Here is an 18,374-nt window from a genome sequence, read left to right as displayed (position 1 = left end):
AAAGTTAGAAATTTTACCTCTTTATAATATTAGTATGGATAAAAAAATATATTTTGCATTTTAAATTTAAGAAATAAAACACAATATTATTTTCATTTAACGTTTTAAAACAAAACACACCCTTTCTAAAAACGTATTCAAGTACCAAAACCATTTTCCCGATTGTTCTGTTACAATGTTTATAAATGCACGCCGGGGCTCGAATGGTACAATTTAGTGCGAGCCTTCATCTTTATTCACTGCGGCGTGACACGAGCGTCATATCAGGACTTGACTTAAAGTTCTCTGCTGCCATTCGTTCGCTGATAATTTTTTACTTCACTACGACGCAGTCCGCCGCATTTACATTTATGTTGTATGCCACTAATAGACTTAATTTTGTACTAGCTAACGTTCCACGTTTTGCAGTATTTCAGCTATGTTAATAATTGTGTTTGCTCGCAAACGATAGAAACCGACTTCAATTACATCGACAAGTAATACAACGTAAGTAGACAAAAAAAAAAAAAAAATTAACAAACGCACTAGTCGTCACTACGTTTTTCGTGTGTTTCCTTCGATTTCTCTGGGATCCCATTATCAGATACTGGTTTCCTTATTATGACACTATACTTGGGATATCTCCTTTCTAATAAAAAAAGAATTATCAAAATCGGTTCATAAGTTATTGACAAAGTTATCCCCGAACATACATTAAAAATATATATATACGATCGAATCGAGTAAACTCGAGTAAGTCGGTTAAAAACGTAATTTGCAAGAATTATATAAATCAAATCTGGAGCAGGCCCGACTGGGGAAGTACGTCGACCTTACATAAGATCACAGCTAAATAGTAATGCTTTCAAGCAGTATTGTCTTACTGTGGTGAGTAAGGTGAACAGAGCTCCTGGAGGGATTGGTGGTAGGGTCGGCAACGCGCTTGCGAAGCTTCTAATGTTGTTGGTTTGCCTTACACTTGTTTGCCGATCTAGTTAAATATATAAAAAAATCAATTTCAATGATTGTATATTGGCAAAGGCTTCAGACAAACTGGATAGTTGCCTCCCCAAAGGACAGAAAGTAGGAGCATACACCCAGACCAGACACAATTATTCCTACGAAGACTGATATCTTTATCGACCTGGAATCGAGCCCACGAATGGTTCAAGTCTACTTACTCGCACCACTCAACAAAAAAATTATCTACGCACCGTATTTGCTTCAGCCTGTAATATCCCACTACTGGGCTTAGGCCTCTTTCCCCATGCAGGAGAAGGATCAGAGCTTAATCCACCACGCTATTCCCTACTATGAATAACAATCGCTATCAGGTGTACATGATAACAATCGGGACCGACGGCTTAACGTGCTCTCCGAGGCACGGTGGGGAGACCCACAAGAGCTGCACAAACACCCAGACCACGGCAAACACCTGTATGGCCAATACAAATGTTTGTCATGTGCGGGGATCGAACCCGCAACCGCCGGCGCAACAGGTACAATCCATGGCTCCGTATTAATGACCATTAAAAAAGAGTAACAATTAATCGTTTTATACAATTGTTTTAAAGAAATAAGTTTGCTTTAGCCGCTGACCGGAATGGTTGTTTTTCGCCAAATACAAATAAGCTGCGGCTTTGCTCGTAACAGTTTACAATGCGGTATTATTTTTATGCGTATATTATTTTTGGTTATTTTATAAGTATTGTTTTTTTAGTTCTATTTCGCAATATTTACAAAAGAACGTTTACTCGGTTTGAATATTTTCATATTGCAAAAATATATAAATCATATTGCATATTGGAAAATTATATTAGGATATTACTGATGAATTTCCATAACAAAAAAGAATATCTTAAATTACAAAAAGATGTAAATATTAAAGAGTTTTCCTTTAAAAATCATATTAGTTAATTTAAGGAAAACAATCCCTTATGGCCTCCTCGGTAAATCTGCTATTTAACACAAAAAGTATACTTCAGTACGCACCAGTAGCTCCTGAATAATTAGTACATAATATATGCACTATAATATTAGTAAAGATTGTAATCTTAAATTAAAAACATATAAGTAGAGACCTTCCGACCTTAACGTAGAGCAACCATAAATATTGGTATCTATAATAACATTACGGCAACGTATAGTCAAATTTTAGTCCCATGTAATAACTCAACGTTCTCTCGAGCAGGTAAGGAATTTTAACATGTCAGATAATGTCAGCATTAATAATGAAACATTCGGGGCCCTGAGGGAGAAAAAGGCTTTTAAGTGACCCTCCTACGTGATGACCGACCGTCCACGCTCGCGGAGATTATGACGATGTGACGGCGAAATTATACGAAGCGAATCTCATATTTTAATGAGATGTTGCGTTTTGTGGGGAGTTTTTTTGAAGTGAAATTTCTTTGATATCGTTGTGATTTGGCGGTGATTACGTTGCAGTGTTTTGTGGTGTTAAATTAAACTCTACTAGTAGAGCTCTACCTTGATTCATTTTAAAATTAAATTTAAAAGATTACTTAAGTATTTGATATACTTTATATATTTGTAATTCTTTTATTTATTTAATAGTATGACAACAGAAATGCACGCATAAAGCAAGATGGCGTCGTTTAAGCTTAGAGGCTTTCATACCACAGTTGGGTTTAATAATGCATGATAATTAAGGCCGAGGTTGAAAATACCGGTAGGAAAAAAAAATGTATTTTTAATTAATTGTTGGCTACGGTGACAGATGTTCAGTAAATTTTCATTGTCGATCTATCGCAGCAAGACAAATATTACTTCCATGACATTTGCACTATAAAAACATGCCACACAATACTATTATTGTTTAATAATAATACAATGTAAAAATATATATGAGGGATAGGGGAAGGGTCATATGAGGGATAACCTTTACAAAAATTTTTGGGAAAAAACGTAGCGTCATTATTTGATTGAAATCTAATGGTATAACGATTCTTTATTGTTTGTTGGAACAATCTAGTATTTTTTTTTCTTTGTTATATTGTTTTACGATTTTCATATATTCGTTTATATTGATGGACACTTGTCTGTACAATTATTTAAGCAACAATTATAAATTGATAATTCAAAGTAAAATTTTGATGAGAAGTAAATACTATTGCGCTTAAAAATTATTTAAAGAGGATCTTTTATTGAATTACGGTACGGAAAAGATTAAGAGACGCAAAGGTGTAATGATGAAGGCCGTTCTCGTCCTCTAAAGGCGCAGCACTGGTGTTAGGGTTTGATAAATAATTCGGGCCTTAATTGCCAACAAGGTCATGAATGATTATGTAAACACTAAGTTTTTATACAAAGGAAATATTTTTAGCTAGGACAAGAATAATACGATAAATTTACTTTATATTCACAACGCGTTGGCGCAACGGTCACAGCACTAGATTGTGCCTGTTACGCTGGCGGTCGCGGGTTCCCCGGACATGACAAACATTTGTATTGGCCATGCAGATGTTTGTCGTGGTCTGGGTGTTTGTGCAGTCTTTGTGGGTCTCCCCACCGTGCCTCGGAGAGCACGTTAAGCTGTCGGTCCGGTCATATACACCTGATAGCGATCGTTACTCATATATATAGGGAATATATCCGCCAACCCGTATTGGAGCAGCGTGGTGGATTAAGCTCTGATCCTTCTCCTACATGAGGAAAGAGGCAGCAGTGGGATATTACAGGCTGAAGTGTTATATTAAAAATCCCTTAAAAGTTTATAATGTAAGACATTTTATTTGTAATGTATTTACTGTTAGAGGCTCAGTGTAAACCTCATTGGTCGCCCGGTAGACATGTACACAAATACACAACCATTTCCACAAATGAATACTCAATGTCAGCGGTGTAAGACAACACACGTAAAAGTTTTCGAAAGTTAAAGTAACAAAAGAGAAACACGGGTGGAAATCGTCGATCGAATCGCTAAACCGATTACAACGTTCTAAAATCTTTTATTTCGTATTTCGTATTAGGTAACGATAAAAACATAATCCCCGTCGAGCCGGGCGCGATGTGTGCGTTTTATAATACGCTAAAATCCGACGATCGTTCCGTAAACGAGCGCAGTAAATTTGTTGCTTTAATTCGAGCGTACCGCACAGCGGGGCAGTTTTTCAAAAACAATCACATATAAAACAATGAGGCGTGTCGACGGGACAAATGGGCCAGTTTAAAGCTCGCACCGCAAAAAGCGTAAAATGATTGCGGTCGAGTCGCGAGACGTCGACGATCGGACTGAAAAAATACAGCGAAATATTATTATGAGATAATATATTATGTTTTATTAGTGGCTCGTTGGCGATTTAATGTTTTGCGTTAATATAAAGTGATTAATCGATTGCTTTGTTGAACTCGAGGTAATTACGGTAATTACTTTAAAGATACTTGTGATTGTTGATTTGAGTAGGTACTAATAATTCTGTGTGCTTCTAAGAAGCGCTCTACAATAGAGACGCAATAGCTTTTATTCTGTTTCAATTATTTCTTTTAGGTGATTTTGTGATTCTCTTAAGTTAATTATTCGATATTTGGTTTAAAGATTAATTAATTGTAGTTATTTAATTAATTAATTATAAGAGGTATACCATTCACCAATAAAGATCCAGATCGCATCATTCTGTTAAAAGTAATGGGTGATCTTATTATCGAAAAATTTAAACATATTTATAGTAAAAACTAGCTGACTCGACAAACGTTGTCTTGCCGCTAAATGCTATTTAAAAATAGGGGTTGGTGGTAGAAGGGTGAAAATTTAGGGTTATGTGTATTTTTCAAAACCAAATTATAATAAAATAAAAAATAAATAATTGATCTAAAAATTAAAAAAAAAAATACCTTTTGTGTTAACTAAATGTTAACATTTAGGAGTATGAAAAATAGATGTTGTTCGATTCTCAGACCTACCCGATATGCACACAAAATTTCATGAGAATCGGTCAAGCCATTTCGGAGGAGTTTAACTACAAACACCGCGACGCGAGAATTTTATATATTAGATAATTTCGAAATTACGTAAATTTTCAAAACTCAGACAAAAAAGAAACAGATTCCTTGTATTAAAAGCAAAAATAAATGAGAGTATTATTTAAAAACATTGCAGCGAAAGGCCGCGGGGGCGACTCAGCAAATAAAACGGACAGAGGTGCATGGGGGCGCGCTTTGTTCCACATCGGATTGTTGGTCGTGTTACATCTATAAATAACAAGATCAAAAAATATTCCAGTAGAAATGCTATACAGCTAAAAATACTGCAACATACGCTATGTATACGCTAGTTTAGATTTAAATGTTGAAATCTACTACATATCTACTGGGCTATCGCATAGTTTTCAATAATTGAAGAAGGAAATAGAAGAAAATAATCAACATTCCTTATGTTCAAGATTGGATGTATTTGATTAACTATTGGTCGCCAAGTAGTCCAAATTCAACCATAATTTAAACATAGACTTTAATAATAAACAAAAGAGTATATATGCGTGTGTGTGTCAAATACATGGTGTTTTGTGTAATTTTTTTTTTATCGATATAAATTATTTTTTATGCGTAATTAATAAAAAATGCATTCTGCACTCCTTCTCTATATAAATTATAAGTGTGCGAAATTTCATACTCCTCCGTCCGCGCAATTTCAAAAGGGGGTAAAAAAGGGGTACAAAGTTTTTGCTTTACATATTAATATACACATCTAGTTACGATGAGTTATCATAGTCGTTATAGCATTTCGACTAGCCGTTGACGTAGTTTGCCGTGACCCTGCCTCTGATACAGTTTTTTGATTCTACTGAGAAACTCTGAGTGTTCATACTGTTACTTTTTGTAAGATGTATTTTAACTAAGTAGTAGTTAGTGAGGTAGGGGACAGCAGGAAATATCCTTCTCAAGACCTGGAGCAGCCCGACTGGGGTAGTAACTCGACCTTACAGAAAATCAAAGCCAAATAATACTGCTTTCAAGCAGTGTTGTATTCATGTGATGAGTATGGTGACCAGAGTTCCTTGGTGGATGTAGGGGTAGGTTGGCAACGTGCTTGGAATGCGTTTGGTGTTGCAGGCGTCTATAGGCTACGGTAATCGCTTACAATCAGATGAGTCGTAAGATTTTTTGCCGACCTAGTTGTATAAAAAGTGAAAATATTGCACAACCAAACAAAACCTAATTCCAAAACATTTAAAATATAGAATTCTTAAGTAAATTGACCGACATCGAACAGATGTTTACAAAGAAATACATTTTCTAAAATATGTTTAAATTGACAAGTTGGAAAATTCCTAACTATACGAGTATACTACTGAAGTCTCTCAGTTTGCAGGTAAATAACCTGCCGTAGGGCGGGCGTCGCAAATGCATTGATAAATACAAGTCACTTACAGTTCGTACGGATCGAAGCACTCTGTTTTATACTTTGCTTTACAGTTTCTTCTTTTAGTTTCCTGTGCAAAAGGCTAAGCGCTATTTAATAGGAAACAATACAAGTTCCTTTTATTCCACAGCAAAAAATATTACAAATATAGAGTAAGAATAAATAACAAATAAATAAGTATATACACACACGATCGTCTGATTTGATTCTGGTTTGATTTTACTTTAGCAAAGGCAACAGCTCTAACCATGCTTAAGATTCCAGTTCAGAATATATATTTATCTTGAAATTCTTACAAAATGATTCGAAACAAAATTGAGAAGACCGATATTAAATTAAGTAATTTCGTACAAACAATAATGTTCGCGGGAATCCATTTAACCGTTGCGTCGGAGATTATCAAGCCGCTCTTAATTACCGCTTGATATGAACGAGACGGAGGCGCCGCTGACGGCCATTGTTCGCCACTTCGCAATACGATCATCAATAATTACTTGGATAATAGAAGCAGATACGGAGCCCCGTTATGGAATCATTCGAATGATTTAATGAGATACTTTTGTGAGGTATAATTGTTGATTGGAAACGAAGAGATGGTTTCCATTAAGGTAACAAAAACGTAGCAAAATAGACACCAATACTTTGCTTTTTTTCTCCCGTTGGATATAGTGTTCGATCAATAAAGGTTCGTCTTAAATAAGTCCCAAGACAAATGTCTTTAGGAATTGCGGATTATTCTATTAGGAAAGGAATCTGATATCCACTCAAAACTTAGCTGATAAGTTATTTTCATCAACTATCAAACTGTAAGTGTGGTAATATTCAAAATTTGTCCAAATTATTTAGGCAGTATTTTGGAATGGGATTTGTTTTATGGTTACGGCAGTAAAGAATACACCCCTTCTCTTCTCGTGGGTATCGTAAAAGGCGACTAAGAAATAACACAGTTCCACTACCACCTTGGAACTTAAAAAGTCGACCGGCGGGATAACCTTTGAAATACACTGGCCGAAGACGGTCCGCAGTATCTTCGGTGCGACAAAGCCAGTACTGCGGTCACCAACCCGCCTGCCCAGCGTGGTGACAATGGTCAAAACACATGAGTTTACGCTGTTTTTGGCGTGAACTTGGGGAGGCCTATGTCCAGCTGTGAACTGCGATAGGCTGAAGTGATGAGTCTTTTGAAAAACTAATTCGAAATATTTAGTAAAGGCTATATCAGTAACTTAATTCCTGATCTAGCGTTTTGATTCTCATCCCTCCTTCCAACGGGACCTGAATTAATTTTAGGATAAAAAGCCCACGGTACCATACCAAATCCAGTGCCTTATCTGGTATCAAACACACCAGGTTTAATTTAAATCAATTCAATAAAAACTTGGACGACAAAGACTCAGCGAAAGGAACAGAACAAAGAGATACATATCTGTCTACAGTACCGAGTACAGAGAGACATTCCAATAATTATTTATTATTATTTTATTACACTGATTTATATTTTTTGTAAAGAGGTTAACGTAAAATATAATTGTATTTGCTCGCAAACGCAAAAAAACCGACTTCAATTATATCGACAAGTAACACAACGTAGATCGACGAAAAAATAGTCAAGTCACTACGCGTTATTAAAGATTACTCAAAAAATAGTTATCAGATCTCGATGAAATTTATATGTGACCACATGATAAACTTAAGCTTTCGATTAAATTAAAAATTATCAAAATCGGTACACCCAGTAAAAAGTATTGCGGTATAATACAACGTAGGTCGACGAAAAAATAGTCAAGTCAAAACACATTATTAGATATAACTCAAAAAGTAGTTGTTTGATCTCGTTGTTGAAAAAAAATTAAATAGGTATGTAATGTTAAATAGGTATCCAAATGACATACACCACATTTCGATTAAAATCTTTTTTGTCGAAATCGCTCCACCCAGTCAAAAGTTCTGAAGTAACATACATAAAAAAATCAGTCGAATTGAGAACCTCCTCCTTTTTTAGAAGTCGGTTAAAAATGATAACAAATATGCTCTGAAGCACTCGAAAGAATACGCAAGCCTGATTATACGCCTATGTTATAACAATTTATACCCGAGTAAGTACATTTGTTTCGTGTAATTAACTATACGAAAAGTAGGAAAATTTAAATTCAGTGCTTTCATATTCGATATATATGTATATCTTTTCTGAGATGTAACACATTTTTTTTTAATTAACTTTTTCTTATTAATTTTTAAATGTTTTAAGTTCTTATTGAAGAACATGTAGCAACTTTATAACAACGCTATTGCATAAAAAATGATAGTCAAATGATGTATAGCAAAGTTAGCTTCAGTACTAGATGATTTAAAGAATGGAACTCTCTGCCAGCGTCTGTGTGTCCGGAAAACTATAACCTGGGGATCTTTAAGTCGCAAGTGACTGACTAGGTTACTTCTAGATAAACGTGCTCCATCTTAGACCGTATTTTCACTTCATCAGGTGAAATAGTGGTCAAACACAAGCCTATCATTGTAAAAAAAAATATCATATAAAAAATATGAACAAATTTTAATTTCAATCAAAGAACATTGCATTTCGTTAAAAGAGTAGTATCGTCATGTAAATTCTCAGTTATTAGCGAGCTGACGAAATCACACCGAAGCGGGACGACGAAACGCGAAAACAATACACTGAAAAAAAGTAAAGAGGAGCGGAGGCGCGCGCGGTGATGCGCGTCACTATCCATGTAACAACGAGCGACTGATTGCCCCTGAAAGGGTGAATCGAAACAAAAATGAAACAGCACTCCACACTGCTGATTAAAACGCGAGAGATACAAAGCGATTATCGGACCGTGTACTGCCGTCTATTACTTTATCCTCCGCTCCCTTGTGCCCATTGTTGCTCGCATCGATGTCGGATTACTTACTTTGACATTGTAAATCTTTTGTCGACATTGCAATCCGCGGAGTGAAAGACATTTTGTCAATGCCTCGTACAATACCTAGACTTGGTACCGAATTACAAATTGTCAGAAGTACAATTCCTTTTGTGGCCGTAATTACTTAGCTTCAGTGCCTGTTTCGATAGCTTTCACTGCCAATTATTCTGACTTATTTGTGAGGCGCGCACACCATTGAAGTTAAAATTAATCTTTATAATATTGTGGTAATGGTATTGTTGTCGACTGTGCTTCTATTTCACACTCAAGTGTTATTAAAACACCATAAATCAATAGTATCGAAGCTGGCAGCGCATCTGGTGCTGCAGAAGTTTACGAGTGAAGGGAATTACTTAATATTAAAGGACTTAATATCTTACTGTTCTTGGATACAATGTCCAGAATATTTTTAGATATTTAAGATAACAGATTTATTAGTCTATTGAAGTAGTTTAATTTACACGCTAATTTCTATAACCTGTGTTACAACGTTAATTGTACTCACGTCATGAAGCCACGATAGTTTCCTCGCAGGAGGGTTCGCCCGGACGTGGCACTCGAAATAAACATCGTCACCCTCTTTGATGTCTCCGGCCGCCAACGAGCTGCCGAGCCTCAGCTTCACTACTGGTGGATCTGTCATAGAAGATATTTGAAGATATAAACTCTTGTAATATTAAATTAATAACAGAAAAGCTAAATGAAAAATACATTTGTAGGTACATACACTAGTTGACCCAGCAAACGTTATTTAACTAAGAGGTATACTAATGACCTACTCGATATGCACACAAAATTTCATAAACATCGGTCCAGTCGTTTCGGAGGAGTTTGGCAACAAACATCGCGACACGATAGTTTTATATACTACATTTAGTGATTTTTGTACCTGTGCTTAGGCATCTTCAAAAATGCTAAAACTGCATATATAATAAATTAGATCAGGCCCAGACCAGACCACATCAGACCAGATAGCACACCATACAACCAGCTAAGTGGAAACTAATAATGCTACAACCTGTACTCTTATACTAATAATTCTCCAACCTTAACTTAAAACTGAAACGTCTATGAAATTCGATCATTCACTATTTTAGTAGAAAAAAAGATATGTCTTATAAAATGATAATAAGACCAAAAAATAAAGGTAGTAAGGTTAGCAAACTTACAAACAACGTTAATAGTCCATGATGTTTCAAGATACAGGGAGGTCACGTTTGGGTTCTCAGCGCGGCAAGTGATCGGTTTTCCGTCGTCGTCCAGTGTGGGCACGAAGCTCATCACGCTGACCGTCAGGTTGTCACGGAGCTCCTCCTGAAACAAGGTTTAACATTTTAGATAGGAAATTTAGTAGGCTGTATTATATTCAACCGCACTACAAAGGCCTCTGCTATATAAGATAAGGACTGGGATATAGTAGATAAGAATTTCTACGAACAATATGATAATCTCGATGTTTCTTTGATAGGTATTAATTTTAAAACAAATTCAGTACTCGAATATTAACGTAACATCCAATATTATATCTTGGAAAATTTTATTTAAAATCGACCTAGCTACTTTTATTCAGACGAATAATGTCTTAATTAGATAGAACTACGAACAATGTTCCTTAAAATATAGAACAGTCATTTATTATTGCAATCTTTGATGTTTAATAATCTAAGCTTGTATTTGAAAAAAACTTCATTTCAAACTTCTATTAAACAAACGTAAACATAAACACGTAACACTAATTACCGACGATGACAAGAATCTTGTCTCGAGTTTGAGAACCACACACATTATAAGCACAAACGTCTAGACAAAATCAAAATCAACAATAACTTTATTCAAATAGGCTTCATAGCGTATTTAAATCATTATTTTAAAAATTAAAATTATTTTGTAAACAAAATAAATTTTTTCCCTTAATTTTTTTGAAAATATAATATAGCCTATGTCACCCGTGGATAGCGTAGCTTCCCAACAGTGAAATAATTCTTTACATCGTTTCAGTAGTTTCTGAGCTTATTAAATATAAACAAAAAACAAACAAAAACTGATGTAGTTTTAGTTTTGAATTTAATTTCTTAAATCTTTTGATTTTACAGTCAACTATATTCTAAACTTCGTTATTTCGAAACTTTAAGCGAAAAATATATTTTATCTCGTGAACTTGCGATGGTCGTTTTTAATAGGCGCTTAGAAAAATCCAACTACTTCACTGTAAATTTACTTAAAAAGTTTCACTAAGGTAGTCCTTGGTCCCGTTTTAAATTATATTATAACGAACAGAATCTCTATAAAGTGGGAGGATGAGTTAGTTACTAATTAGATTACTAGACTATGAATGAGGTTTATAGTCGCAGCTCGACTCTTGTTAGTCTTAATTTTTATTAACTTTTTAGCTATAACTGGTCTTGTATTATTTATCAAGGTACAGTACATATATATTGCTCGAAATGTCGAAGCAGAATGTGTGTAACCTTACCAAAGATCATAGCTTACTCATATCACAGACAAAAGTACTACCCTCAAGTAGTGTCTCACCACAGAAACATTTCTGTGGTGTGTTAGGTAGCCAGAGCTAATAAGGGCCGTAAGAAGAGTCGCGCTTGCAGTTCTCCAGGAGGTGCAGGCCTCCACAAGTTTACGCCAAAAATAACGTGAACTCGTATGTTGCCCATAGTCACCACGCTGGGCAGGCGGGTTGGTGACCGAAGGGCTAGCTTTGTCGCACCTAAGACGCTGCCGCGTCTTCAGCCTGTGTTTTTCCAAGCCAGCGGTTAGATGATTATCCCGTCATCGTTCGGCTTCTTAATTTAAATGTGGTAGTGGAACCTTGTTATCCCTTAGTCGCCTCATACGACACCCAAGGGAAGAGAGGGGGTGGCTATATTCTTTGGTGCCGTAGCCACACAGTACACTCTACAAAGACGAAATAATAATTCTCGTGAAAAGCAAACGAATTTCATTTCACGTTGGAACGGTGGAACTATATAGCAGTTCAAATATGTATTTCATTTTACCTCCGACTTTACAAAAATTTACAAAGAAAAAAGAATACAATTACTCGAAATTGTGATAAAATTGGCTCGACATGAGGAAAAAATGTTTTAAAAACTTCAAAACGCCTCTCATTACGATATTCAGTTTAAGGTATGAAAAATTCAGTGTACATTTTCAAACGAGCTGCCAAGGTATGCGTAGAGTTAAATGTTAAATGAGGAAATTTTCGTTTTATAACAAATAAGAGAACAAAAGAATATATTAAGACACTGTAGGTTCTAGAAACAACATGGTGTTATTATCATGATTTGTTTAATTTGCTAGCTAGGTGATCTAACACCAAGATGGCTAGTTTGACGTTGGCGTTGGTAAATGATGGAATATTTGAATCTGATATGATATTTATAGTCGTCACTCAGCAGTAAGGAACCCGAACCAATTAAGCTGCAATCATTTTCCTCAATAGAAAACGTGCAACTTTTACACGCCCTAATAAAGTTTAATCTTAATATATATAAATCTCGTGTCACAATGTTTGTCCTCAATGGACTCCTAAACCACTTAACCGATTATAATAAAATTCGCACACCATGTGCAGTTCGATCCAACTTGAAAGATAGGCTATATTTTATTTTGATATATTAATTATTATATTTAAGAAAAAAATAAAGAAGGCGGTACAAAGTTCGCCAGGTCAGCTAGTATATAATAAGTTTACGTTTCTTTTTGGAGTATATAGGAAAATAAAATGAAAATAAAAATAATGCTCAATGAAACGTATCCCTGATTATTAACTATTGCATTTATTTATTGGGCAATATTTTCATCGCGGGATCTGACCTGATTTCCGGACGCTAATTTAAAATCGAAACGGCGTAAATGATTAACGTCACGGCATAGTCGTAATAAAACAATATTTTCGATCGGGTCGCCGGCAATATCGCGACACATAAACATGTCAGCCGGCGCGCCGCGGTGCGCACATGAATAGCTCAATCATAAAATATCATTGAGGCAAGTGACGTCCAACAAATTCCAAATCCGCAGCATTGGCGTTGTTTATTGCGCGAATAGCAACCGGGGCATGATTCATGAGACATTAAATCACTGTTTATCGAACGGTATCGTCGCTGTGCTTCGAATGGTCGCGTGGTCATCGACGATCACTGTGTAGTGTCATTAGGAGACTTCTGTTGAGATTGAGTGGAATGAAGTAATCAAGCCGTGATGGATGCACATTGCTTCCCTTTGAAGTAATGATGGGGAAAGACTACTTCAAATGATAAAGGGGAGTTACAGATGATAGGGGAGATTTACAAATACCTTTCTATGCTTGCATATTATTACTACGTAATTTGTATTTTGATGACGACTTACGCTGCTGAAGTCTTAATCAGAGTTACCAAAAAATTACTTTTATAACTTTTTTCAAAAAAACTCACAGCATCAATACGAAATCGCATAAGTAAGGTTTCATATCTCGTAACATTTTTTTTTACATTTTGTAATTTATAGATATTTTTTAATGAAAATAAACAGTATAATTTTATGCAAAAATTATTTTAATAAATTCCGACAAATATTGGCTCCAACTTAAAAAAAAAATCTACATTCTAAACTCAGTTGAAGTTGACGTAGCATGGTAATGAAAAAGCAAAAAAAATATAGTTCTTTGAGATTTGGTGAGAGACGAGCCAATCAACGATTTGCAAAAACATCGAGAGACTAATTTTACTATAATTACTTTTTACTTTAACGATGAAGTTTGCTTATAATTAACTTAATTTAACGCTAGCATCTAAAGCTGAAGACCACTTATCCAAGATCTCATAATTTCTGAAGCTGCCTTTGAAAAATAAAATTATATTTGCTGTTTTATTTAAAAGTACATCATATTATGACGGAAACGAAAAAGAAATCGGTTTTAGTTGCCGATTTTTTGTAAACTTAATAAATGATGCGGTTTTATTAACCGACTTCAAAAAAGGACCGTATGTAATATATATATATATTATGTATGTTCGGGGATAAATTCGTCACTTATGTGTATACGTCACTTATAAACCGATTTCGACAATTCTTTTTTTGTTGGAAAGGAGATATCCCTGGTGTGGTACCATGATAAGGAAACCAGGATCTGATCTAATTTTACTTGACTAATTTTTCGTCTACCTACGTTGTATTACTTGTTGATATAATTGAAGTCGGTTTTTTTTTTCGTTTGCCTGCAAACACAATTATTTGTTTTTATTTCACTTACGGCTGAGTTTGAGCAAAGTTTTGAGGTGATACGGGTCCTTTCACATGAATTTTTAGTTTTACAGATTGTAAGTTAAAAAAAAATCTGACAGATAATGATGTTAAACACATCGATGTTTGATAGCTAAATAGTAAAAACTAATTATACCTGTGCGAATAATTCGCACTAAATAAGTATAATTATTATCATTTTACAAAATTACAAAAAATATTTAACAACAAATTTACCGACCGTCAACCATGTTGACGTTGTTTCGAAATTAAATCCGTCATATATATAATTTTAATAATTAATTAATTTACAAAAACAAAAGAATAATTTCTTGAGTTGTGGATGAGGGTAGAGCAAGCAATTATCTATAAAATGATGTATAATTTATGTGGAGTAATTGTGAGGTTTTTTCTAAAAAATAGGTAAAACAACTTTTTAAGTTAAACGGTTTTATGTTAAACATACATTGCAATGTTTAAGATAAATGTACTAAAAACCAAAAAATAATAAAATAGATACAGTCGTGGGAATTATAAACATATGCATAGACTAGACTAAAATAAAACCGTGGGGCACGTCAATTGTCTACAATCGTTGATTAAAATGTTTGTTTTGTAATGTTACACTATAATTAGGCAGTTGTTCAACCGACAAAGATGGACGTGTGATAAGTAGGGCTAGAATGTGGAAACAAGCTAGCAAGCTCGATTATAAGCGAGTTTTAGGGTTTCATAGTGGTGAGCGAGTAGTACTTTTATCATATGTTTTGTCGATTAAAGACAAACTACGAGCAGTGAAACGATTCCTCGCCAGCCAGCAGTGTGAATGTCCAACGATAAACTAGTTGAAACATCTCTTTTATTTACATGGAGTGTATAACTATTGGAATTTCCATGAGCAAGAAAATAGTAAGTAATTTCCTCACCGTCTGCGGGCCAACTGCCTATTTTAACGACGAATTAAACGATTCTTCTATCGCACATTAAGTCGATAATTTGTAGACAATTGACGTGCCTTTCATTTGATACCCATGTTGATGGGATTGATAAAATCTAAGTTATCCGCCATTTTGTAGAGGCCGCCATCTTGGATTTTAATTTTATATAGTACATTGATTATACTGGTTGAGCACTTTCATTTGATACCCATATTGATGGGATCGATAAAACCTACGTTATCCGCCATTTTGTAGCGGCCGCCATCTTGTATTTCAATTTTTTATAGTATATTGTATTCTGCTTGTTGAGCCCTTTCATTTGATACCCATATTGATGGGATTGATAAAACCTACGCTATCCGCTATTTTGTAGCGGCCGCCATCTTGGATTTCAATTTTTTATAGTATATTGTATTCTGCTTGTTGAGCCCTTTCATTTGATACCCATACTGATGGGATTAATAAAAAATAAATTATCCGCCATTTTGTAGCGGCGGCCATCTTGAATTTATAATGATAATGAATAAACATAATTGTATTGTCACCAAAATCCAAAGTGTATACAAAATTTCAGATTAATCGGTTGACAGGAAGAGGGTGAAATTTGAATTACTAAATTTGACCCAAGAATAAATAATAAATAAAAAATAAAACAAACGGGGTGAGCTAAATAAAACCGTTTAAAAAGGCGGGCAAACATCTTAACCTTACTATTAATTAAATTAACTTATATTAATTACTTAATATTAATATGTGTGATGCAGTCTATAATATTGTTTATGAAATAAGCTGTCTAACTTGTCACTTAGAGTATTAAATACGACAACTGAATTCTTTGCACTAACTTAGTGTATTTTAGTAGTGATGTAAACTATAATGAATCAACTGACTACGAAATCTTATCGAACTCCTCAATTTTCTTCCTATTCCTCAATGTTTTCCGATGCTCAGACTGACAATAATTCAGTTAATATAATTGTTAGTGGAACTAAGCTCGCTTAACTATTACCAAGATTAGGTTACCAAAGTTCGGGCACACACGTTAGGAATTAGTCGCTAGTATATGTACTCATGTGTACTGGCGATGCTGCCAGTCCAATTCCCACTGCGATCCGTGTTGGGGCTCTGTTAACATGTTCGATAGTTTAAACACAACATCGATTCGATTATAACTAACTTATTCAATAAGTGTATGCCGTTCAATCGTTTTAGAAGAATATTTATTTATACAATAGATTTTTTGAAGTAAATCTGCTTTAGAATTATTGTTATTTGAAATTTGATGAAACGAAAATGCGTTACGATAAAGAAAGAAAAACAATGTATGGAATAGAATGAGATAGAATACATTACTTACTCCTCAAAACGTGTAAGCGTCGCGTTGTGCATGGTGGTTACGACCTTTTTCACTAGACCGTGATCATCGCCGATATAACGAATCGAACTTTTCAGAAGTTTCGCTTTTGCCATGTGTGAACTACACACATACACACTTTTTTATTACTATCTGACTCAGCGCAATCCGTATCGCCATATTTTTTACTTAACTACATAATACAGTACATCAATTTTTTAACTTTCTCCTATACAAACCTAGTACTGATAACAACGGGCACAAAAAAGTGTGTGTGTCAGCTACGACTCACAACTGGAATTTTCTACTTCAGATCGACTGTCTAAATAGGCACAAAAAGGTTTATTTACTAGTCCAAGAAAAAGATTAGTACTATATCAAATGATAAATAGGAACGAATCAAATAACGCCATCTATCGGAACGTCGTCGTCTATCGGAATCCTATTGAGTTCCGATAGATGGCGTTACGAGAAACGTAACGAAGTCATTCGTTCAGTAGATTATACTCCTCATGTTTTTTTCATAACGGGGACCTTATTTGAAAATCGATTCTTAGAGAGAGAGGAGTGAACTCCAAAAAAAAATGAATTATCCAATTTACTGCAATTAAGCGTTTTCTGCGTTTTCCTGAAGAGTGTCCTAGGCGACACAGTGTCTGTCTGACACTGTCTAAATCGTCTGCAATAGATGGATAAGGCCAACGATGGTGATGATGCAATCATTAGAAAGTAATGCATGTACACTTCAGTAAATTATTATTATCACTCATTCATATACGGCGTAGTCGAAACGACGAAGGTTAGTAATAAGCATTGTAAAATAAGGTTAGTGATCTTATTATTATTATCTATAGATTTATCTTTTCGAATTAATAATAGACCGATATTAAATGCTTAAGTTTCACGATATTAGTATGTATTATATCTGTGAATGAGATCACGATTATTATGCTGTAAGTGGGGGAAGTGAAGCGCTCCGTCAACAGCGTGAGGGCCGTGGAGGGTCACTTAGTGACTCATTTGTTCCTTCCTCGTTAGATAATCTCTTTCTAAAGAGTTATATTACTCTGATGTATTTTTATGTACCTATATTATGTGTAAATTGACTATTTAGCTTTTGAAAATAGGTTTTGTATGTATCAAACAAAAAAAAAATCTAGTAAGCTTCAAAAACACTTTCAAACCATGTGTTGTACGTTAAATACTCGTAATCTTTGAATAATTGGTTAATTATAATTAATGAAGCGAACACCGATTCGGAATATAGATTCTGCTTTATAATATTCGATAATAATATATTATTCAACAATTAGAATAATAATCATGTACCTTCGAAAATGCTTAGGCTTTTTTCAAACAACTTCTCTGCTGTAGTGGTGCGAGTAGTCACCTAAAAACACCAACGGTTTGCGGGTTCGATTCCCGCTCGGGATGAATATTTATATTGGTAGAAATATTTCGTTTAGGTTTGGATGTCTGTCCTTGTGGATCTCCGCCTCGGAGAGCACGTTAAGAAGCTGTCGGTCTCGGTTGTTATCATAAATACCTGATAGCGTTCG

At 34.8% G+C, this 18,374-nt stretch overlaps 1 protein-coding gene across 1 annotated transcript in view; it reads right to left on the bottom strand.

Annotated features, from left to right (window-relative positions):
* LOC123668473 overlaps positions 1–18,374 on the bottom strand; it is a 268,966-nt gene that overhangs the window by 107,024 nt on the left and 143,568 nt on the right. The window contains exons 8-9 of the mRNA XM_045602205.1: positions 10,452–10,596; positions 9,788–9,918 (exon numbers count right to left, since the gene is read on the bottom strand). Of these exons, the coding sequence (XP_045458161.1) occupies positions 9,788–9,918; positions 10,452–10,596 (276 nt within the window). The remainder of the gene's footprint in view (positions 1–9,787; positions 9,919–10,451; positions 10,597–18,374) is intronic.

This window comes from Melitaea cinxia, chromosome 3 (genome assembly GCF_905220565.1).
Source record: "Melitaea cinxia chromosome 3, ilMelCinx1.1, whole genome shotgun sequence".
In the NCBI taxonomy this organism is placed as follows: Eukaryota; Metazoa; Arthropoda; class Insecta; order Lepidoptera; family Nymphalidae; genus Melitaea; species Melitaea cinxia.
This window is presented reverse-complemented; position numbering and strand designations above follow the sequence as displayed.